The following is a 25,610-nucleotide window of genomic DNA, read 5'->3' as shown; positions in this document are numbered from 1 at the left end:
CTGAAGGAAGGGATTATTGAGGGCAGCACCAGCCCCTGGCGAGCCCAGGTTGTGGTCGTTAAGACCGGCGAGAAGCAGCGCCTGGTCATCGACTACAGCCAGACAATAAATCGCTACACCCTGCTGGACGCCTACCCACTCCCCCGCATAGCTGATATGGTCAACCAGATCGCGCAGTACCGCGTCTTCTCGACCATTGACCTGAAATCAGCGTACCACCAGCTCCCTATCCGCCCTGAGGACCGCCAGTATACTGCCTTTGAGGCAAACGGCCGCCTCTATCACTTCCTTAGGGTTCCCTTTGGCGTCACCAACGGGGTCTCCGTCTTCCAAAGGGAGATGGACCGGATGGTAGATCAAAATGCGTTGCAGGCCACTTTCCCATATCTGGACAATGTGACCATCTGCGGCCGTGACTTGCAGGACCATGACGCAAACCTCGAAAAATTCCTCCGCACCGCCCAACTCCTGAACCTGACATATAACAAGGAGAAGTGCATATTCCGCACAAACCACCTCGCCATCCTTGGCTGTGTTGTGGAACACGGAGTCATCGGCCCCGACCCCGACCGGATGCGTCCCCTTATGGAACTCCCACTGCCCCACTGCTTCAAGGCCCTGAAGAGGTGCCTAGGGTTTTTCTCCTATTATGCCCAGTGGGTCCCCTACTATGCGGACAAGGCCCATCCGCTGATCAAGTCCACCTCTTTTCCCTTGACGGCAGAGGCCCGCTTAGCCTTCCACCGTATCAAGGAAGACATTGCCAAAGCCACCATGCACGCAGTGGACGAATCCATCCCCTTCCAGGTGGAAAGCGACGCGTCCGACTTTGCCCTGGCCGCTACCCTCAATCAGGCGGGGAGACCCGTGGCCTTCTTTTCACGAACCCTCCAAGGCCCGGAGACCAGACACTCCGCTGTTGAGAAGGAGGCCCAGGCGATTGTGGAGGCTGTGCGTCATTGGAGGCACTACCTGGCCGGAAAACGATTTACCCTGCTCACTGACCAACGTTCAGTTGCTTTCATGTTTAACAACAAGAGGGGCAAAATCAAAAATGACAAGATCTTGAGGTGGAGAATCAAACTTTCCACCTACAATTACGAGATCTTGTACCGGCCCGGGAAGCTCAATGAACCCCCGGATGCGCTATCGCGTGGCACCTGCGCCAGCGCACAGATCGATAGACTGCGGGCCCTCCACAATGACCTCTGCCACCCGGGGGTCACCAGGTTCTTCCACTTCATCAAGGCCCGCAACCTGCCTTACTCTATTGAGGAGGTCAGGACCATGACCAGGAACTGCCAAGTCTGCGCTGAGTGCAAACCGCACTTTTATAGACCAGACAGGGCCCACCTGATAAAAGCCACTCGCCCCTTCGAGCGCCTGAGCGTTGATTTTAAAGGGCCTCTCCCCTCCTCCGACCGCAATGTGTACTTCCTCAATATTATTGATGAGTACTCCCGTTTCCCGTTCGCCATCCCCTGCCCGGACATGACCAGTGCCACGGTCATTAAATGTCTGAACGACCTCTTCACCCTGTTCGGTTTCCCCAGCTATATCCATAGCGACCGGGGCTCATCGTTTATGAGCGACGAACTCCGTCAGTACCTGCTAACTAGGGGTATTGCCACAAGCAGGACCACCAGTTACAACCCCCGGGGGAACGGACAGGTGGAAAGAGAAAATGCGACAGTTTGGAAGGCCGCCCTGCTAGCCTTAAAGTCTAGGGGCCTTCCAACCTCCCGCTGGCAGGATGTGCTCCCCGATGCGCTCCACTCTATTCGGTCACTGCTCTGCACTGCCACTAACGCCACCCCTCATAAGAAACTGTTTGTCTTCCCAAGGAAGTCCACATCGGGGACATCGCTACCGCCATGGCTGACGTCCCCAGGGCCGGTCCTACTGAGAAGGCACGTGAGGACCCATAAAACGGACCCCCTGGTCGAGAGGGTCGACCTCCTCCACGCCAACCCCCAGTATGCTTACATTGCATACCCGGACGGGCGGGAGGACACAGTCTCCATAAGAGACCTTGCACCCTCGGGGGCCGCAGTAACCCACTACTCACTACCACCCCCCCCCCACGATCCGATATCCAGCCCCAGCAGACGGCAGGCCTGGGCCCAGCGACCCGCTCGACACCTACGAGGACGACACGCCTGTGCCACAGCCTACGCGGGACTCGACGCCGGAAGCTCCACTACCCCTGCCGTCGCCACGCCGATCACAGCGGCAGACAAGACCTCCGGAGAGACTCCAATACACTAACTTTTAATACACTTCACCCCGCCGGACTCAATTTTAAACAAGGGGTGAATGTGGTAAACCACTGTTTGTATTCCACTGTGTCCATGCCTGGACATGCCTCAGCTGACTCCTCCCACAAGTCCTAGTATAAAGGTGACTGCTCCCCAGCCCCCTTTGTATTCTGGATCGGTCGACCACTCGAGGCAGACCTTCATTCTTTTGTTAATAAAAGCCTTTAGTTACTCTCTTAACTCTCAGTCTTTTATGAGCATTGGAAGACAATGGGCAGAATAGCCTCCTATAAATTCTGATTCCAATTATTAAAAAAAAAACTCTGGACAATTTTCTCCAGTCTTTCTTTTCCTGCAGGTGTTAACTCCTTGCTGGGCTCTTGTTCCATCGGCAACCCTTTGGTACTTTGCACAAACAGGCCTTATTCATCAACAAGAGTGTGTCAACAGGCTATTTGACCATGGCCCATTAGAGTTGAGCCTGATCCGGTCTTTATTTTACATGTGTATTTCCAGCAAAAGTCATGAGATAGCAATCAAAGCAACAACTCTGACCATTTTCTCTCCTCCTTAACCCAAGGCACTCAAGCCAACTGTAGCATTGTACTGCTCCTCCCTGGGATCAGCTACCTCAGCACAGACCTGGGGTCACACCATGTCCTTCCTGGTCTGGATGGCACAGTTCCCCATTGAGCTATCAGATATGCTAATATTTGTAAAATAAATATACTTGCGCAGATCAGACCATAAACAACATTGTGAGAGAAAACAAAAATAAGGTTCACTTCAAATCCACTGAAATTAACTATCTATATTCCATGGTCATATATATAAAAACAGGTTGCATTTTAGTATCCATAGTCATTTATTTATTTTCATTGCCAGACCTAATTCCAAATTTGTTTGGAAAGAAGTGACAAATATTAAACACTCTAGAAGGGACACTCGGTAACACTTATGATAATTCTCATATAGTCAGTTGTATCACATCTGGACTCAAAATATAACTCATTGAAAAAACACAAAAACTAGGGAACTAGAAACACCCATTCCTTTCACAGGCTATATGAAATTACTCCAGCTCTTCCAACCTGAGGAGGGTCAATATTCTGCAAAGATGTGATGTATATCCATTTGGGATCTAGATGATCTCCGATTTAGTTTGAGAAATAATCTGGGACTCTGAAATGCATCTCTTCCTTTCTCTCCTTGCAATGAAACTGCGCTTTGCGCAGAACTTATCCTTGGCAGCCAAACACTCACTACCTTTCACAGACTTTACTATGTTCTGGCTGCTCAATTGAGCCTTTGCGTCCAGCCTATGTAGTGTTGCAATTTTCAAGCATCTCACATTCTATTCTGTCAAATCTCATTGCAGTACTATATCATTGATTGAGTGTGTCAGTGGCTGATATGGAAACTGACAGGGAGCAGAATGGAAAAACCTGTGCATGATAATGGGAGAGTTGGTGATTCATACTTTTAACTGCACTGGCACAAAAGCAACTGAAAGTAGTCAAAACTCTAGACTAGTACAAAATCTAATAGGTAACTAAGTAATGAGAAGTATACAAGATGTATATTTTGAAATGCAGGTAACATTCAACAGTATGCAGCTGATCAGATATTGTTCAGAAGTGAGGTGCACTGGAACTTCTGCTACGTTTGTGTCATGGACACCACCCATATTCTCTTAACACCTAAAGAATCCCTGATCCGCAGAAGTAATCGTCCTGAACTGCAGCATATTTATCCATAAGTCCACCTGAACTATCCACTCCTAGGCTCTGGCTCTCCACAGATCAACCCCAGCGACCTTCCAGCCCTCAGAGGCACAGTAATTATTATGTCCTCTGGGATATTCGGCCACCTTAATCTATAAGAGGTCAATCAAAGTCGTTTGCGTGGATTGAGGCTCACTTTACTTTGAATGTGCAACTCCTGCTGCTATAAAAGCTCCCCAAGTTTAAATGGATTGGAGATTCTGCTCACTCCTGACGTTCACCCATACATTGACCATCGCCGTGGTTTAATCTTGTGTATGAGGACACATTTCTGACAACGCGCCCACTTCTGCTCTCCCCCGCTATAACAAGTAACTGGAAATATTCACGTTGCAGGATTTCCCACCTTCTCCAGCTGCCATCCCCAACGCCGCCATCACGCCGCCCCCACACTGATAAGTCACGTGCCTCCGTCCGGAAACCATAACAACCATGACTTGCAACCAATCGCGAACCGATGGACGGTGACGCGCAGGGATTCGCGGTGTGAACTGGGACAGCTGTAGTTCCTGGCTCCGTCGGGACACGAGGTGGGGGCGAGGAGCGGGGACTACAACTCCCACAGGCCACCGCGGCCCCGCTCGGAACTACAACTCCCACAGTCCTCTGCGACGGCAGGGCCCCTTGGACTACAGCTCCCAGCAGCCCCCGCGACCCGCCCGTCCAGAGCCTGAACAATGGTCCCGCGGATAAACTGGTCGCTAACTGGGGCGCGCTAGGGGACAAGTTTTATTGTTCTGCAAACATATGCACCCATTCTATATCTGCCTCGACAATGTGGATACCTACAGACAATGAGAAATACGGTGTGGGTGAGTGAATTGCTGGCTTACTTTGTATTTTTTTTTGTCCCCCTTGGTTCTATTGAATTGCAATGAGTTTATGCGAGTGCGTTTGGTGCCAGTGACCGGGGTCTGTGCAGAGAGCAAAGCGATGTGTCAAAAAAAAAAGCTGCTCAGAACTGACCCGACCACCATAATAATGTTGCCGCTTCGGTAACGGTGCGAACCGCTCTCCCCGCGGGGGTTTATCAGGTCTCGCTGCAAACTGCCTTTTTTTCGCCTGTTTCCTTGTTCGTGATGAAAATGCCCTTGCTGAGACGAAGAAATGAGTTGGTTGTCCTCGTTGCTTTGTGGTCTCGTTACCTTTCCTTTTTTTTAACGTTCCGCAAACGCTTTCTCGATATTGTCTCCGAGTTTTCTATCTCTGCCTTTGTTTTGCTTTATCTTATTGCTTCCATCCATCCATCATTTGCATCTGCTAATCACAATATCCTTGTGTGGATTTTATAAAACCAATAAATCTGTTATTCGGGGAGACAAAGGTTGTGAATGTGCGTAGATATCTATCTATGGAATACTGCACTGAAGTGACATTTTCTGCCCATTTAGATTTGGCGGAGGCTCGCAGCCTTCAGTGGTTGTTCTTTGTAATCTGGGTGTAGGGTCGGAGTTGTGTAAAGTTTAGAAACCGGTAAATAATACTGCGCTGATCGGTAAACAGATAAGATAAGCAGATCTGAAACATTCCTTCCCTTTAATTATTAAAAATAGAGCATGCACGCTTCAAAGAGAAAGGGGGATGATTTGATTTTTAATTCTGAGTGCAACAACAAAGCAGCGCAATGTGGATGGTGCCTCCGCATCTCAGCGGGACATCAGATCAATGCAAGATTGATATTAAACACCGCTTCTTAAAGCAGCTAATGGGATTAAAGACAAACATGTGGAATAAGCGGCGGCGGCATTTAACAAATCTGAGCATCTCAGGGAGAAGTTGTTCTGTTGACGCCCGTTATAAATATTATTAAACCCAGCCAGCCCGCGGGCAAAGCGTGAAGTGCGGCTGGAGAGCTTCATCGGGAAGGTGAAATGTTTGTGTAACAACAGGACATTTATCGGAAATCTTGTGAATGGAGCTCTACCGCGATGGTTAATACCCAGACCCCTCAGATGTCCTTCACGTTTTGCCTCAATATGCCGGATTGTTAATTCTAGTTACTAAATGTCGTCTTTAAAAAATATATATATCATTGCCGGGGCACATCTGTGGTTTTGCCCACCGATCAATGATTCGGTTTCCCTCTGTAATTTGGCCAAAGCTGTGCTGCAAATCTCTCTGGGATTTAAACAGAACGGACTGTAGTTTTTCATCTCACGATAACGCTCCCAGTGGATCCGATGGATTTGGAGCGTGGGACTTGCTTCTCGTCCAATGTAAACTCTGCAGGAACATTAAATCTCTGCACCCGTGAGGTCAGGATGGCGGTCGGGCATATAAGTGAAAGTTCCTCTCTATTGTGGATAGTTGGTCTAGTAGACATTAGCAAAGTATTGTTTAAAAAGTATCATGGCGCTAACCTATTCAGAGGTTGTATTATCGAGTCAACACGTTCCGTTATTAATGGGTACACGTTTACCTGACATAGTAACATTGCTGGTTCTGTGAGAAACCGCTTTCTGTGTATTAACTACGACTTGTGAACGTACGTTGAAAACGTGCCCACTATTGCAGATTGTGTCTCACCGCGCAGCAAATGGACTGCTTGTGATCTCCAGCCCCAGGGATGGAGAGGGAGACTCTAACCAATATGTTAACCCATTTTAATCACAAGCAAACATTTTATTTCCCTCGTATGCTATTTATCTTTCATCCCTTTACAATAAGTATCAGAATTGGAGACTGACTACAATACAAATAGATGAACATTCAGAAATTTTAGTCTAGCAAAGTTTATCATTTTGGAAAAGTTGTCTGGGACAAGCCAACTGAAGATAATTAACCAACTGATTTCTTCGTTCAATGCCGTTTGGCTCCAAAACGATCAATTCGGATTGCTGACATGTCAACGGTGAAAAGCTAGCATTTCATTTGCAATGTTTGTGAACTTTTTAAAGAAAAGGAAACGGTTGTAACAGTCCGGGGGTTTTCTGCTATTCAGACGCCACTGTATTGTTACTTTTGCGTGAATTTGGAATCGGGTTCCGATCGGATTTGAATGCGGTGTGTGAGGATGCCCCTGGGAGGGAGGCTCTGTGGAGGATTGGGAGTGGCCGCAGGGAGCGGACCTGTGGTGTCAAGCCAGATTTTAAAAGTGCTTAAGTAATCCAATTCATTTAGTTTAAGCGGCAATTCTAAGATTCTTTGGAGTCGGTGGAAGCTCTGCCTGTGCTGGCAAACATCGCAAAAATTGCACAAGGAACAAAACAAGTGCGCGTGCTGGAAATCTGAAACCTGCAGGAAATACTCGGCAGGTCTGTCAGCATCCGCGGAGAGGACAGACACCTTCATATTTCGGTAGCAAAATACTGCAGATGCTGGAAATCCGAAATAACAACAGAAAATGCTGGAAAGATTCAGCAGGCCAGGCAACATCCGTGGAGAGAAATTAGAGTCGACGTTTCGGGTCTAGCCCTTTTTCAAAACTGGAAAGGAAATGAAATAGATCGAAGGCAGGGCTGCCATAGAACAAAAGAAGTAAAGAGACATGAAGAGGTATTCAAAACCAGACGAGATGGTAATAGGACAGTGGAGACAAAAGACGGCTCAGATTAGGTGTGAAGTGTATTGGCAGAAAGAGAGACAGCTGCCATGTGGGAGAGAGGGGGGAAAAGGGATGGGGGGAGGGAAAACCTAAAACAAAGGGGTGGAAAAAAATATAAGTAAAAATGTAATAGGGGCCGAGGTTATGATCTGAAATTGTTGAACTCGATATTGAGTCCGGAAGGCTGCAAAGTGCCTAATCGGAAGATGCGGTACTGTTCCTTGAATTTGTGAAGTAAGCCTTCATATTTCAGGTTTAGCCTCTTTGTTTAGAAGTGTTCTGTTGAAAGGTCTACACTTCTCTGTTCTCTTGGCGGCTGCTGACTGACCCGTTGAGTGTCTGCAGCATTTTCTGATTAAACATTTACTGGCCAGACACAAAGCTCTTTCCGTGTGTCTCGCCACATAATGTGACCTGCAACCTGCAGTGAAATCTGGATGTTGTTGGCTGTGAATAAATTGCATCTTGCAGTGATCCATCTTTATAACCGCAGCTCCAGAAATTGTTATAACAGTATAGCACTGGGAAGTGGGGAAACCGGGAGAAGATGTAGAGAATCTAGTTGACGACCAGTGGAAATGATGTAACATTAAATCAGGAAATATTCTTCTGGGCTTTACTTTTGTGGATTTTTACAACTGCACTTTTGTCACAAAAAATGACTTGTGGGGCATAACAGCAAAGATCAAAGGTGGCTAGGCACCAAACTAAAGCTACACACATGTTTTGTTAAGATCTCTCGCTGGTGAAAAATCCTCCGAACTAAGGTTCCCAGTACCAGGGGTTGAAATTTGTAGTTGGTGGGGAATATCAGTTGTGATTGGATGGAGATGAAAATCTGGCCATTTCTGTAACAGACGATCCATGACACCAGTTTTATGTCCGGATGGCAAGTTGAAAATCTTTCCCGATGAGTCTTTGAACCCAGAAATTAAGCACAGTAAACCCCTGCAATCGGCACTCTATAGATTGGATATATTGGTTTAATGGCAAAGTTTTTGTGTGCTGATTATTTCTTAACATATTAAAAAAAACTACTGATTTATAGAAACATTTTGTTCTGGGGTTTACTACTTTATTTCAATAATGGAGCATCAGTTTTAATACTGAGTAGGTTAAGAATTGTACATCTAACACACTGCAGTATTATTATTTACACATAGTTATGAAAGATGTTGGATCAAATGTATATCTGGCATAACTGAAAATAAACATAGTTACCTTTTTAAATCCCTTCAACCAACATTTCCAATTAAGAGTGGCTATTAAACACTATGTAGATTAGGGTGACCATATTTTCTAAACCAAATCTGGGGACGCACAGGGTGGGAGCACAGCAAAGTAGCCAGGACGGAAAATGTAGGTTGTGCAGTGTGGTGAGGCAAAATTTTTAGCAGCCTATTTTTTAACAGTTGCACATATACACTACAAATGCAAAACAGATGTGCATATAATTACCGTGGAGGTGACGTCGTACTGTTGAAGCCCGTTCAGACACTGTTTATAAATAATACAATAACACTGTTCAGGGACATTAGTTTTTCCTACCCACTGTCTGTACAGCCTGTTCAGAAAATCTCTTTCTTCACATCACTACCCAAGTCATTTATTTTTCACAGTTTATTAATGATTGCTGTGCTATCTCTGCGTTTCAAGAAAAGATTCGTGGGGATGGGGATCACCCTGGCAGAGTGAGGGAAGTGGGTCACCCTGGCAGAGTGAGGGAAGTGGGTCACCCTGGCAGAGTGAGGGAAGTGGGTCACCCTGGCAGAGTGAGGGAAGTGGGTCACCCTGGCAGAGTGAGGGAAGTGGGTCACCCTGGCAGAGTGAGGGAAGTGGGTCACCCTGGCAGAGTGAGGGAAGTGGGTCACCCTGGCAGAGGGAGGGAAGTGGGCCACCCTGGCAGAGTGTGGAAAAGGGCCCTCCTGTCACAAACAGACTGGGGAAGAGGGGGTCGCCTTGGCACAGAGACACATTGAAGCATACAAAATTATCACAGGGCTTGATGGGGTGGATGCTGGGAGAATGTTTCCCTTGGCTGGGGAGTCGAGAACCAGGGGCCACAGCCTCAGGATAAAGGGTAGGCCATTCAGGACTGAGATGAGAAGAAATGTCTTCAGAGGGCGGTGAATCTTTGGAATTCTCTACCCCAGAGGCTCAGTCATTGGGTATATTCAAAACAGAAGTTGATAGATTTCTGACTAGTAAGGGCATCAAGGGATATGGCGATAGGGCCGGTGAATGGAGTTGAGGTAGAAGATCAGCCATGATCTCATTGAATGGCGGAGCAAGCTCGAATGGCCTACTCCTGCTCCTATTTCTTATGTTCTTACAAGACAGTTGAAGGTGGGGTTTACCATGCTGTTTGCCTATGGCATTATTATAATGGAAATGGCATGCTGCAGTTCCGCTATTCTCAGGCATAAAAACAGCCCCTTTCCATATAAGCATATACACACACAACCATGTTTAGCCTCAGCCTGGCATTGTTCTCATAGGACTGAGGTACTGAGCCCTGTCTGCCGAGTCAGAGGCAGGCACTAAAAGCCTTCCACTCCGCACATTAATGCACCCTCACTGTTACCTGGCCTGGTCTCCAGCTTGCACAGACAACACTGCTGTCACACCTTTTGCGATATACAGCCGCCCCATTGGCCAGCACTCACCCCCCACTCTCATTGGTCCAAACCAAAGCCAACGCGATCAAAGCCAAACTCATCACAAATTGTGATCTGCCCTTTCACTGGTCCGTTGCTGGCAGTGGGCAGAGAATCTCTCAATCAACAGTGGGCCCTGTTGGCCAGTAGAAGACTCTGACACAGATACGAGGTGTCGAATGGCCTCCTTCTGTGCTGTAAGTTTCTACGATTCTATTGACATATATTTACAACCTGTTTTCCACCCCTGTAAAACTCCTCCTATTTCTGTAGCTGATACTATTAGCACTGGCCTAGTATTATACAAACTCAACAAATCCATTCTTCCTGTCACATGATATGGAGCTACTTGGAAAATTGTCAACTGTAATGAAAATAGTTAGAAATGGTGTGCTGAAACAAAGGGTTCTATGCATTGTAATATATATTTAAGGCTGTTATATACTCTAGAATTAGATGAAACTAAAACCATGCCTATGGTTGATGGTATCATCGAAATCACTTGACTGTTTTACAACAATTTTCATATTTATTCTCTACAAAATAAATACAGCACAATGGAGCTCATTGGGGTGATTTTACACAATGTTATCACCTAATGCTAACCATATTTAGACATTGACAATCTGCTGTTTACAAATTAGTAGCAACTGGGATTGCTACATGTTTTTTTTTTAATTGTTTTAATTTAAAATTCTCATTAAATCCCTCCATGGCCTTGCCCCCCACCCCCCCCCCCCCCTCTCTAATCCCCTACAGCCCTATAACCCTCCTGAGATATCTGCGCTTCTCCAATTCTGGCCTCTCGAACATCCCGGATTTCAATCACTCCACCATTAGTGGCTGTGCCTTCAGTTGCCAAATCCCTAAGCTTTGGAATTCACTCCCTAAACCTCTCCGTCTCTCTCTATCTCTCTTTCCTCCTTTTAAGATGCTCCCTAAAACCTACCTCTTTGACCAACCTGCCCTAATATCTCCTTATGTGGCTCGGTGTCAAATTTTGTTTTATAATGCTCCTGTGAAGTGTCTTGGGATGTTTTACTATGTTAACGGCGTTATATAAATACAAGTTGTTTCTTGTTAGAAATATTTCTGAAGTTTTGCAAAGAGCTCATATATTGGAGCCCTCTTAATATTAATTTGAGAAAGTTGATAAATATTTGAATTTTATACTGCTCCTGGTTCTTTTATTAAATCGGCAATGTGTTGGTGCAGAAATGATTTTCAGCCACTTATTCCCTTTTCGACACTTGGCAGAACACTGAGTTTGACAAAGACATCTCCTGGCAATTGTTGAGTACTGCATCAAGTTCTTAAAAATACACCAGCCAGTTAATGCACAAATATAGTTGCAATTTGCATCAGCAAGACTCAACATTAAGGCTGCATCACCAGTAAACACTACTGGAGAAAAAGTTACACTTGCCCACAGTAAATTCCACTAAACTGCAGACATAGTCTAAAACAAAAAACATCTCGCTGTAATTTTACATGTAGGTGTTTTGTATCAAGCCAACAGAGAAACTTTCCTGCCTGTGGCTACACAGTGCAGTGCACATGCATTGGCATCGACGAGTGATTGTATTTCTGTCAGACTAGACACACTGCTACTAACAGGGGTCCTTTTCCAAATTCATTGTTCTGTGTCTAATGAACCAGTAATAATTTTAAGCTTTGCCTCCACCAAACAGTTAATAATTTTTGATTTATTAATGTTAATAACTTATTGCACTGGCAGATCTCCTGTGGCATTGGTCATAGTGAACCAGAAATTTGTGCTTTTTTTTATAATGACTGGAGTGTAATAGGCAACATTTGATGTATTATAGTATATTGTCTCACCACAATAGCCTTCTGAACTATTAACTAAGTGATTAACTTTAATATTCCTTTGTTTTCTCGATGGCTGTTCATTTTAATTTTGTTTCAACAGTAAGTACTAATAATAATATATTTTGGGAAATGCCTGGAAGTAGTTATTGAGACGGTCTGTATGAGAGAGCTGAATGAACATCAAAGATATAATAACCCAGAATGCTTCATGAAGCTAATAATTTCAATGCAAATATGTTGACCCGTAATTTCCGATAGAAGGCTTCCTGTGTGCAGATGCCTCCTATCGGGAAAAAAATCTACGCACTTATCTGAGGGCTCCTGAGGTCTGGACACTTCCGATGCTGGGCCTCTCCACAGTCAATGCGCAGGGCCCAGGTATCCCAGGGGCGCATGCGGTTCGCAAGCGTCCCTGGGATCACGTGGGCCAGGCCAGCCAATGAAAGAAGGAACACCCCCTTCATACTTTTGACAGATAGACCTGTCAAAAGTATGAATGGGAAATCACTTAAAAAAGACACTAAAACATTAAATAAATAAATAAATAAATAAATAAACAAAATGTTTTTAAAAGTTAAAATTACATTAAATTAAATATTTTAAACAAATTTAATTTTTCAAAAAATTAAGGTTTTTTATGGGGGTAAAAATAAACTTACCTTTTTTTTAAAAAAAAAAAAAAAAAAAAAATTTAAAATTATAAATGAGTGAAAATGTAAAAACTTTTAAAAAACTCTTATGCTGGTAAAAGCAGGCCTTACGCCTGCACAAAGCAGAACTCTTCCACCCCCCCCCCCCCTCTCGGAGGCCCTTCTCCAGGGCAGGCGTGCGATCTGTCGAGGATTCTTGACAGATCAAAAATGCCGGTTTTCAGCGCGTGTGCTTCGCATACCTGAAACCAGCACTTCCGATGTACCTACGGGTGTGTACACAGCGCATAGGCATCGGAAAATACGGGCCAATAATTCAGTCCCTCACAGTTGGGCTCAATAACTCCTACAAGGTTAGTCTTTTTCTATCATTGGCACATTGTTTTTTCTATTCAGCTGGCTTTATTGATTTTGTTTTCCAAATTGTTGCTTAAACAATGTTGAAGTGAAGAATTGTTTTTCACAAATTACACGGTGCAGATAGTATAAAGCCCTGTCTCTTATGCAGAAGGTTGTGGGTTCAAGCCCCACTCCCTGGACTTGAGTGCATAATTTAGGCTGAGGCCTAGTGCAGTGCTGAGTCTGCTGACTGAATGCTGCACTGTCAGAGATGCCGTCTTTCAGAAGAGACATTTAGAAACATAGAAGATAGGAGCAGGAGTAGGCCATTCGGCCCCTCAAGCCTGCTCCGCCATTTAATGAGATCATGGCTGATATCCAAATTCAGTACCCTGTTCCTGCCTTCTCTCGATATCCCTTGATCCCTTTAGCCTTAAGAAATATATCTAACTCCTTCTTGAATATATTTAATGAATTGGCCTCAACTGCCTTCTGTGGTAGAGAATTACACAAGTTCACCTCTCTCTGGGTGAAGAAATTCCTCCTCATCTTAAACGAGGCCCCATTTGCCTGCTCAATTGAACATAGACGATACCATGGTACTATTTGTATTAGAGCAGGGGAGGTTTCCTGGTGTCCTGGCCAACATTTATCCCTCAACCAACACCACTAAAATAGATTATTTAGTCATCTATCTCATTGCTGTTTATGGGACCTTGCTGTGCACAAATAGTTGTCATGTATGCTTATGCTACACAGTGACTACACTTCAAAGGTAATTCTGTTGTCCTTTGGGACATCCGGAGGACATGAAAGGCACCATATAAATTCAAGTTCATTTGGTTTTTTTTCTGAAATAAGATTTGATCTTTCAGGATTGATGACATTGTTTTATAATAAATTAACCATTTAATTGGAGGGATTCTATGATTTGATTTACTGGACTTGATGTTAAGTAGGCTGCACATACCACAGTACAATTATTTTACGAAATATGAACCGTTTGGCCATTATGTCGAATAGATAGTTCATTGGGAGAAGGATGGATGAATAGGTATATTTTAACATCAAAGAACAACAATATATTAGGAAAGATTTCTTTAAAGTTTAGACACCAGTACTAGTGAGGTATGTTTGGTTTCTACAAAATGCAACTATTAGAGCTATTACTAACAATAATACAGATTTAATATAAAGAACTAAACTAAGGTTAAGATTTTCCCCCTTAAAATGTCAAGTCAATTGCAATGTTAATACATTGAACATTTTGAGCATTCAATTCTTCATAAGATTGCACCCTGCTTCACTGGGAATTTTCATGATGGAACACATACAAAACTGGGAATGATGATTCTGTAGGTTATAATTAGTGTCACAACCATCCTAGTGAATACTAAAACATTTTTCTTCACCCATGTTAAAATATTTGTTTGGATTTTTCCTGATTGAAATGAAATCAGGCAAAGGAAATGAGCACGGTGGCAAATGGGGAGCACGGTGGCATAGTGGTTAGCACTGTTGCCTCACAGCGCCAGGGACCCGGGTTCGAATCCGGCCTCGGGTGACACTGTGGAGTTTGCACATTCTCCCTGTGTTTGCGTGGGTTTCCTCCGGGTGCTCCGGTTTCCTCCCACAGTCCAAAGATGTGCGGGTTAGGTTGATTGGCTATGATAAATTGACCCTTAGTGTTAGGGGGATTAAATACGTGGGGTTATGGGGATAGGGTGGGATATGTGTCGGTGCAGGCTCGATGGGCCGAAATGGCCTCTATCTGCACTGGGGTTTCTGTGTTTCTGTGTGTGTGTGAAAATAAAGGCTATGCCAAATGTAGACTTTTGAAGCATTATGTTGCAAGTCATTTTTGCTTGAAGTGCGCCAATAGTGGTTGAACTGGAGACGATAGTCATCGTTTGGGAACACTGGGGAAAATTACATCAGATGTGATCCATTTTGAAACAGCTGGTGTAAGTCAGCATGCTGTCCTTATAATGAGAATATTGTCATGTTCAGTTTAACAAAATGACACTTATTAACTGAGACTGTATTTTAAAAAAAATGCATTTAATGTTTGCAGTCACATTTGCATTTGTTAAATTAGTGAAGTAAATGAAATGGTAATGATATCTGAATAAAAATGTGCCATTCTGCTTCATCTCAGTGTATTGCGTGGGTTCAGCCCTCATATGCATGTGTTTAGTTTAACTTCCTGTGGGAAATCTAGTGTTTGTGAGGTCTGATTTGCAAAGCTTCATGGACTTGCGTGGTTCATTTCACAAATTATGGTCAATTTTTGCCTTGAGCAACAAAGCAAATTATAGGATATCACAAGGACTCTCTCAGACTTGTTGGCAACATTGCTTTACATTGAAGAATTTTTGAATTAAACAGGTTACATTCTTTTATACTTGTCTTTATGTGGGTAATATGCTTCAACACCAAATTAATTCTTGGAGTCATTTAAAAAGTATGATGAGTTTAAAATAGTGTCACTGATAGTATTTCCTATGTTGAAGACATACTAGTAAAAACAAAAATAGTAAGACAACAGCTGCAGCAGTACATTAATAGGCAACATCTAACTTGCACAGATTTTCATTTTGATTTTTATGATAATGGGGACAAAATTGGTACTATGATCTTTATTTCAATAAAATCATATTACATCTGGAGACAAAGTGGATTTGTGTCAGAATTATAAAATTCCTTAGTGTCACAATATATCCTCTTCAAAAATACTAGGTTTTCCCACTGAAGGGAAATCTGAATTGTGGGTACATGTCAGGAGAAATTGATGAAGCATTGAGAGATGGAAGGTCACATGTTGCATAACACAGAATGCAGTGTGAAGTAACATAAAATTGATTGTGTAGAACTGGAATTGGCAGCCCGTTTTACGTCTCCGAATCCAAGGAATGGGAATAAAAATTAGGAGAGATGTAAAACAAGCTGCCGACTCGTTATTATCCATTTTTACACCATCACAAAGTGAAGATCTACCTTTTTCGAAGCATACTGCACAGATGAAAAGCCTTAGTGAAGCAGTTTGATTTGAGGAATGGTAATGTGCCTCTAAACCATCTGGTAAGGTAGGTTTTAGGCTCAGTAACAGGATTCCCCTTCACGTAGATAGAACTTGCAGCTGCACTCTGAAACACCAATGCATGTCTCAACAGAATATTTACCAGCCTTAGAAGGGCAGCTTCAAGGTCAGTCAGTGATTTTTTGCTATTGTTTTCCAAGGTCATTACCATCCCCCCCCCCCCCCCCCCACCCCACCCTTTGCCGAGACCAGCTTTTAGAAATTCGGCATGACTACAATCCATATGTAGAATTACATATGTGATGCAATTTGGTACCTGTGACCTTAAATCAAACTGGTTCACCTAAGGCTTTTAATCAGTGCAGTATGCTCCAAAAAACATTTTTTTTAAATTAAGTCAAATTTTAAATCGAGGAGAAAATCTCAATTAAGGGGTTCTTTTCAAATCTCCAAATATATAATTCTATAATGCCATCAAATTATGCTGTGTAATTACTGGTCTGTGTGGTCTGTCGAGCATAAGTTCATAATATTGGACTGAAACAGCTGCTTCTGAATGCAATTGTTTTAATTTCATGGTCATGCCATCGTCATCTATGTACTTGTGGTATTCAGAATTCCATGACATGTGTCTTCTTGCACCAAGTGCTGCACACTCATCATCCCTATCCTTACCAAACTCTCTCAAATTCCAGTATCCCAGCAGATTGAATCAAGATCCTAATCCTTTTTTTCAAATTCCTCTGGTTTTGGTGGTGACAGCCTTGGCTCAATGGTTACATTCTTGCCTCTGAGTTAAGCTCCACTCCAGAGATTTAAGAACATAATCTAGGCTGACATTTTGGTGCAGAGAGATGTCGTCGTCAAACTGAGACCCCATCTGTTCTCGGGTGAATGCAAAAGATCCTATGGCACTGTTCGAAGAAGAGCAGAGGAGTTCTCCTGGTGTTCTGGTCAACACTGATCCCTCAAGCAATATCACTAAAACACACTAACTGTTAATGAACATCTTTGCTGTTTGTGGGTCCTTGATATGTACAGATTGGCTACCGTGTTTCCTGACATCACATTAGTGATTACACTGCAAAAGTCCTAAATTGATTGATTGTGAAGCACTTTGGTACATGCTGAGGTTGTGAAAGATGCTATATAAATGCAATCTCTTTCCAGCCTCCCTCCCTCCACATCTGAGTCATCTTCTTCTCCCATCTGTACATCCTCATGCACCCTTTCCTTCTCTGACAACAGATTACCATTCATCCTGGCTCTTTCCTCTCCACCATCCGTTGCTATACCCGGCCTCCTGAAATTCTCTTAAAAAATGTCTTCCCCTTTCCACTTCCCTCTTTTTACCTTCAAAAACCTCCATTTAAAAACTGTTCTCTTCAACTGTGCCTTTGGCCTCCCCCCATTCATTTTTCCTCTGCTCTCCTGCTCAAATTTCACTACTACTTTTCACCTTTTTAAATCTCTTTGAGGCAAGCAATAGAAAGTACTTTGTTGTTGCTGTAAATATCTTGTGGAGTGGAAGATTAACCCAAAGTACTAAGTAATGCGGTTAAAGACTATAAATAGAAAGAAAGAACTTGCATTTATATAGAGACTTTCACGACCTCATGACGTCCTAAAGTGCTTTACTGCCAATTCAGTACTTTTGAAGTGTAGTCACTTGTAATGTAGGAAATGCAGCAGCCAATTTGCGCGCAGCAGCCAATTTGCGCGCAGCAAGCTCCCACAAACCGCAACGGGATAATGACCAGATCGTCTATTTTCATGATGTTGGTGGAGGGATAAATATTGGCCAGGACACCAGGAGAACTCTCATGCTCCTGTTTGAAATAGTGCCATGGGATTTTTTCATTTACCTGAGAGGGCAGATGGTTCTTTGATTTAACGTCTCATCCGAAACATTGGAGTGTCGACCTAGACTTTGTGCTCAAGTCTTTGCAGTGGGACTCAAACCCACTACGTTGTGACTCTGGAGCGAGAGTGTTATCAACTGAACCACGACTGACACCTTTTGCCATACTCGTGCCTATTCAGATGCTGCAACTAATGTGTGACATTTATGAAAAGTTTGCAGGGAGGATATAATGTTGAATAATGTATCTGCCACTTGAGGCCCCCCAGTAAGCTTTGAAAATACAACAATATAGCTTTCTCCAGGTGCCTGAAAACTGACAAAAACAAAACAGCCTTTCAATTTATTCGATAGCAAAATACTGCAGATGTTGGAAATCCGAAATAACAACAGAAAATGCTGGAAAAACTCAGCAGGTCAGACAACATCTGTGGAGAGAAATTTGAGTTGACGTTTCCACCATTCGCTCCTAGATCTGCAATTTTTTTTCACATCTACAAACTCATGCACAGCCCACTTCACAAATTGCCTTTTCCCTTCTCACTATACAAAGGCCACTTATGTAAATTAAGGGCAAATCCTCAATATAATATTTTTAGAATACTGTGTAAAAGCATTGCTAAACTGGTGCATTATAAACTGTTTAAAAGCAGTTTATTCTGCTTGGCCTCTGAATTCTGCTGTTTACAGTAATCGCTGCCACCTGGGACTTTTCACAGGTAAGACAACTAAGTGATGAATATCTGGTGTTTGAATCAGACTGGTGTCATTTAACATCAATCTTCTAATGTGTATTGATTTGTAGTTTTTTTTAAATCCTTGCACACTTATTATCTACTAAACTGGACACATTTCTACAAAACTGATTCAGAAACTCCGGTCGATAGGGTTACATAATCAACAGGTATTTCACGTCTTGCACACTTAAGCGACAGATGTGAAATGCATGGGAATGAGGAGCTGCATGTTAATGGAATTTAAAGATGGGCATCACCTGACACTATTTGGAATTGTTAGAATTGGGGGGAAAATTGGAAAATATGAAGGAAAAATGGCAGGGCAGAAATTCTGCAACGAGCACAAAATTCCATGGCCACAGAATCACAAAACAGTAGGGGCCCTGGCTATATCCTCTGAAATAAAACCTGCACACTGGTTCCAGTTACAAGTCCCATTTCACTGCATCACCAATTCTCTCCAAGTAATGTCCTCTGCTTAGCAGCTGGTTACACTGAAGCTCAACTAAAGAACGGTTTTCTTTCAGCTCCATCACAATAGCAACAAGTTTCCTCTGGATCCCTTGCTGCAGCAATTCTTCCTTCTGCCTCCATAGAATGTAAACCATTTCTCTGTCATTTTTTCCTCTGCAGCTATGAAGATTGAGGTGATGCAATTTTACACAATCCCGGACCAGGTTCCTGAAAGTAGCACATCTGCAACATAGCAATTAGGCTCCTTGCAGCACATCTTTTGTCTGACAGTGCTCGAACTACAGTGAAATTTAGCAACTTCTGGAACAGTTTCAACATGACATCATAACTAGATATTGTTGGATACTACACTGGTATCCATAATAAATAGAAGTATGGTAACTAAAATATTTAAAAAAAAATGTGAGTAATTTAAAAAGCTGCATTCTATAGCTGGAATCCATGTTGAAGAAATTGTTTATAGTTGGTAGATCTGACCGTACTCATTGCTTGTCTCTATTCACTTACAGCCTTAAAAACTGCATGTCACAAATCCTCTACATGCATCCTGCACCTGACTCGCATTAAGTCCATAGCATTCCTCTTCCATTGGTTACAGTCTCACAAGTTCAATCTATTCACCAAGTATTTTGCTGAGCAAACTTACATTGAGGATATTCCAAAGCTATGTGTTTGAAAGGTTTTAAGCTTCATAATTGCATAATCTATTACCAACAGCATTTCTCTGCTTGCTGCAAAACAGGAAAATTAATGATTGGATGTTTCCCTTTTCATTCCCAGCCCAGATCAACCATGGCAGAAAGCCAGTGAAAGTGCCCATTGCTCATTCTAGCATATGCAAGAACTGCCATAGGAAGTTCACTTTTGTTGTTTGCAGTGGTCTACTCAGATAATTATTATGCACTGTTGATCATACACATTATTCTGACATATACATTATAGCATACTTTATTGAACATAGCTTTGGTGAAATGGTATTGCAAGTTAAATGCATTTCCTTTTTGATTTATTGCTGTATGTCTTTTGTAGAACAGAATCTAAATGATCAGATCAAATGCATAAACCCTGCTGTATTGTATCACTGGTTAAACAACATATTGAGGCAATTATTAAAATTTTTGAATTATAGGTTATCAATTGAATATTTTCAGTTCAAAGGCACATCTGATATTCCATGATTTTTGTTAACCTATATTTGAGGATATGTGAAAAGTTCATGGATTTTTTCATGTTTAAAATTCCACTCCACTACCTCCGTTTCCTTTGACCCATCTTTCCAGTTGCTAGAAGTACTCCAATCAAGCTTTTGCTGGATGCAACATTAGGAAATTTTAGAGCTATTGGCCTGCAAGGGATTTTTCGTTTGAGTTAAAGTATATTGATGATATGAAGTCGGGTTCAGTTTACAAAGTGACGCAATAGCAAAACACTGTGGATGCTGGAAATCTGAAATAACAGAAAATGCTGGAAACACTCAGCAGATCTCAATAATGGGACTCAAGGCGGATAAATCACCTGGACCTGATGGCTTACGTCCTAGGGTCTTGAGGGAAGTGGCGGTAGGGATTGTGGATGCATTGGTAATAATTTTCCAAAACTCCCTGGACTCGGCAAAGGTCCCGGCAGACTGGAAAACTGCTAATGTAACACCCTTATTTAAAAAGGACAGTAGACAGAAGGCTGGAAACTATAGACCGGTTAGCCTAACATCTGTGGTAGGTAAAATTTTGGAGTCCATTATTAAGGAGACAGTAACAGGACATTTGGATAATCTTCATTTAATAGGACAAAGTCAGCATGGTTTTATGAAGGGGAAGTCATGTTTGACAAATTTGCTGGAGTTCTTTGAGGAAGTAACATATAGGGTGGATAAAGGGGAACCAGTGGACGTAGTGTATTTAGACTTCCAAAAGGCATTTGACAAGGTGCCACACAAAAGATTATTGCTCAAGATAAAAAATCACGGGATTGGGGGTAATATTCTGGCATGGATAGAGGATTGGCTATCTAACAGGCAGAGAATTGGGATAAATGGTTCATTCTCAGACTGGCAATCAGTAACTAGTGGTGTTCCGCAGGGGTCAGTGCTGGGTCCCCAACTCTTTACAATCTATATTAACGATTTGGAGGAGGGGACCGAGTGTAACATATCAAAGTTTGCAGATGATACTAAGATGGGAGGGAAAGTAGTGAGTGAGGAGGACATAAAAAACCTGCAAAGGGACATAGACAGGCTAAGTAAGTGGGCAGAGATTTGGCAGATGGAATACAATACTGGAAAGTGTGAGGTTATGCACTTTGGCAGGAAAAATCGTAGAGCAAGCTATTATCTTAATGGCAAGAAACTGAAAGTACTGAAGTACAAAGGGATCTGGGGGTCCTGGTGCACGAAACTCAAAAGGTTAGTATGCAGGTGCAGCAAGTGATTAAGAAGGCCAATGGAATGTTGGCTTTCATTGCTAGGGGGATAGAATATAAAAATAGGGAGGTATTGCTTCAGTTGTACAAGGTATTGGTGAGACCGCACCTGGAATACTGCGTACAGTTTTGGTGTCCATACTTGAGAAAGGACATACTTGCTCTCGAGTCAGTACAAAGAAGGTTCACTCGGTTAATCCCGGGGATGAGGGGATGGACATATGAGGAGAGGTTGAGTAGATTGGGACTCTACTCATTGGAGTTCAGAAGAATGAGAGGCAATCTTATTGAAACACATAAGATTGTGAAGGGGTTGGATCGGGTGGATGCGGGGAGGATGTTCCCGATGATGGGTGAAACTAGAACTAGGGGGCATAGCCTTAGAATAAGGGGCTGCTCTTTCAAAACTGAGATGAGGAGGAACTACTTCACTCAGAGGGTGGTAGGTCCATGGAATATGCTGCCCCAAAAAGCTGTAGAAGCTACATCATTACATAAATTTAAAACCGAAATAGACAGTTTCCTAGAAGTAAAGGGAATTAAGGGTTACGGGGAGCAGGCAGGAATTTGGACAGGAGTCTAGGTTCGGATCGGACATGGCCCTGTGGGTAGCGGAGCGGGCCCAGGGGCCGAGTAGCCTGATCCTGCTCCTATTTCGTGTGTCTAATTCTGTTAGATTCAGGAGATGGTTCTGTGATAGTAGATTGGCGGTTAGGATCAGATCAACCATGATCTTATTGAATGGCGGAGCAGGCTCAAGGGGCCGATTGGCCTACTCCTGCTCCTATTTCTTATGTTCTTAGGTCAGGCAGCATCGAGGAGAGAGAAACAGGGTCAACGTTTCGGGTCAAGGACCCTTCGTCAGAACTGGAAAAGGTTCGAAAAGAGAGATGTTTAAGCAGGGGTGGGGAGGAAAGAACAAAGGGAAGGTCTGTGATAGGCTGGAAGGCAGGAGCGATTGACTGACAAAAGGGATGATGACCAGCACCTCATCTTTCGATTAGGCATTTTACAGCCTTCTGAACTTAAGAGTTCAACAATTTCAGACTATAACCTCGGCCCCTATTTAAAAAAAAAAAAAATTTTCCCCCTCTTGTTTTCTCACATGGTAGCTGTTGATGATTCTGCCATCGCCATTCACACTCGTCATCCTTTGTTTTAACTTGTCCTATTACCTCTCCTTTTGCCTTGAACCATCATCCCTTTTGTCAGTCAATCTCTCCTGCCTTCCAGCCTATCACAGACCTTCCCTTTGTTCTTTCCTCTACTCCCCTCCTCCCTGCCCCTGCTTAAACATCTCTCTTCCCTAACCTCTAAGTTTGCAGATGATACTAAAATCGGCTGTGTGGTTGATACTGAAGAAGGAAGCTGTAGACTGCAGGAAGATACCAATAAATTGGTCAGGTGGGCAAAACAGTGGCAAATGGAATTCAATCTGGAGAAGTGTGAGGTAATGCATTTGTGGAGGGCTAACAAGGAAAGGGAATACACATTAAATGGTAGGACACTGAGTAGTGTAGAGGAACAAAGGGAAGCTAATAGAATGTTATCGTTTATTCCGAGGGGAACTAAATACAAAAGTAGGGAGGTTATGCTTCAGCTATACAGGGCATTGTTGAGACCACATCTGGAGCACTGTGTACAGTATTGGTCTCTTTATTTAAGGAAGGGTGTAAATGCGTTGGAAGCAGTTCAGAGAAGATTTACTAGACTAATACCTGGAATGGGCGGGTTGTCTTATGAGGAAAGGTTGGACAGGCTGGGCTTGTATCTGCTGGAGTTTAGAAGAGTAAGAGATGACTTGATTTAAATATATAAGATCCTGAGGGTTCTGGACAGGGTGGATGTGGAGAGGATGTTTCCTCTTGTGGGAGAAACTAGAACTAGGGGTCACTTTAAAAATAAGAGGTCGCCTATTTAAGACAGATGAGGAGAAATTATTTTTCACAAAGGGTCGTGAGTCTTTGGAACTCTCTCTTCCTCCGAGGGTGGTGGAAGCAGAGTCTTTGAATATTTTTAAGGCAGAGGTAGATAGATTCTTGATAAGCAAGGGGGTGAAAGGTTATCGGGGGTAGGCGGGAATGTGGAGTAATTGGATCAGCCATGATCTTATTGAATGAAGGAGCAGGCTCGAATGGCTGAGTAGCCTACTTCTGCTCCTAATTCGCATGACCTTGAAGTGCATACCCACAGATCCCTGAAGGTAGTAGGCCAGGTAGATAAGGTGGTTAAGAAAGCATACGGAATGCTTGCCTTTATTAGCCGTGATATAGAATACAAGAGCAGGGGGGGTTATGCTTCAACTGTATAAAACACTAGTTAGGTCTCCGCTACAGGAAAGATGTGATTGCACTGGAGGGTACAGAGGAGATTTACAAGGATGTTGCTGGGAGTAGAGAATCTTAGCTGTGAAGAAAGACTGGATAGGCTGGGTCGGTTTTCTTTGGAACAGAGGAGGCTGAGGGGAGACCTTATTGAGGTGTATAAAATTGAGGGGCATAGATAAACTGGATAGAAAGGACCTATTTCCCTTAGCAGAGGGGTCAAAAACCAGGGGGCACAGATTTAAAGTAATTGGTGGAAGGTTTAGTGGGGATTTGAGGGGAAATTTCTTCACCCAGAGGGTTGTGGGAGTCTGGAATTCACTGCCTCAAAGGGTGGTAGAGGCAGGAACCCTAACCACATTTAAAAAGTACTTGGATGTGCACCTGGGATGCTGTAACCTGCAGGGCTATGGGCCAAGAGCTGGAAAGTGGGATTAGGTTGAATAGATCTTTGTTGGCCGGCGCGGACACGATGGGCCGAAATGGCCTCCTTCCGTGCTGTAACTTTCTATGATTCAATAACCTTTTTCCGTTCTGACGAAGAGTCCTCGACCCGAAACGTTGACTCTGTTTCTCTCCTCGATGCTACCTGACCTGCTGAGTGTTTTCAGCATTTTCTGTTGTTATTTCAGTTTACAAAGTGTTCATTCCTAGTGTTGCAACATATTTTTCTGATTGATGGAAAAAGCCTGGTGCTACTGAAACAAAGGATAAGCAGCAATCTTGATGGGCTCCTCTGAAGAGAAGTGGGTTAGCCATTAAGACTGTTATCCTCGTTAGTTTTGAAGCAATGGGCGGTGGTGGGGTTTGTTAGATCATTTAAGAAACATTACAATTGCACCTATAATGTTAAATTGATTTCCATTCCGAGGTCCCCAGCAGGGGTCTAGCTAACCGAGCTTATCTGAAACATTAACTCATCTGTTCTATCCGCACATGCTGACTGACCTGTTGTGTGTTTCCAGCATCCAATCCATAACCAGAACTGATTTTTTCCACTGCTGAAACATCACCCATTTTTTCCCCTATCTTCCCCTTTGCTGGTGAAATCCTAATTCGTACCTTTTCTTATCTCAAGACATCTCGTGTCCAACAGAATCAACTTTTAAGATTCTCGCTCACCTTCAAACCCCTCCATTGGTTAGCCCCTCCCTACCTCCGTTATCTCCTCTAACCTGTCTTGCGCCTTCCACTTTCCAGACATTGGCCGACATATCCGTCTCTGGTCTTCTCATTGGCAGCTGCTCCTTCAGCCACTATGCCCCAACCTTCTGGAAATTGCTGAGCATTTCTGCCTTGCTACCTTCTTCCTGCCTTCAGAAGCCTTCTTACGACTCTTTGACACTTTTGCCCCTTCCTAGACTCTGCCTTTCTCACTCCTGTGTCTCCTCACCACCCTTGGCTGGATAATGTAAAATGATCTGTATCTAATGAGTGCTATATAAAGCTGCTGTGAGCAGTATTTGGTGTGAAATGTGCATGTTTATGTAGCTTGATGAGTTGCATAACCTACAGTAAAAACAAACAAAGCTAATTAATATTTAATACTTTATGCTACTGATCAGGTGACTGTGGAGGATGCAACAGTCAGATCTTCACAAAATCAAAGCAGTGGCCACCCTCGCATCAGAGTGCTGTAACGCTGAAACAAATCCCTCTCCAGTGAAACCATACCAGATCAATGAATACGC

General features: G+C 43.3%; 2 protein-coding genes across 6 annotated transcripts in view; one reads left to right on the top strand and one right to left on the bottom strand.

Moving 5' to 3' along the window:
- The window catches only part of znf277 (zinc finger protein 277), an 82,109-nt gene extending 77,622 nt beyond the window's left edge, over positions 1 to 4,487 (bottom strand). The window contains exon 1 of the mRNA XM_086009131.1: positions 4,389 to 4,487. Coding sequence (XP_085865257.1) covers positions 4,389 to 4,476 — 88 coding nt within the window. The 5' untranslated portion in view covers positions 4,477 to 4,487. The remainder of the gene's footprint in view (positions 1 to 4,388) is intronic.
- Positions 4,488 to 4,516: 29 nt separating this feature from the next.
- LOC147106218 (dedicator of cytokinesis protein 4-like) overlaps positions 4,517 to 25,610 on the top strand; it is a 398,161-nt gene continuing 377,067 nt past the window's right edge. For 4 of the 5 annotated variants that reach the window (XM_086009130.1, XM_086009127.1, XM_086009129.1 and 1 more), the window contains exon 1: positions 4,518 to 4,854. In XM_086009130.1, coding sequence (XP_085865256.1) covers positions 4,818 to 4,854 — 37 coding nt within the window. In that variant the 5' untranslated portion in view covers positions 4,518 to 4,817. Of the gene's footprint in view, positions 4,855 to 25,610 lie in introns of all 5 variants that reach the window. The other variant, XM_086009128.1, reaches the window with a different exon arrangement.

Source organism: Somniosus microcephalus, chromosome 16 (assembly GCF_052327205.1).
Source record: "Somniosus microcephalus isolate GS21.2 chromosome 16, FLI_Smic_1.0, whole genome shotgun sequence".
NCBI lineage: Eukaryota > Metazoa > Chordata > Chondrichthyes > Squaliformes > Somniosidae > Somniosus > Somniosus microcephalus.
Note: the sequence above shows the minus strand (reverse complement) of the source record. Positions and strands in the feature narration are given on the sequence as shown.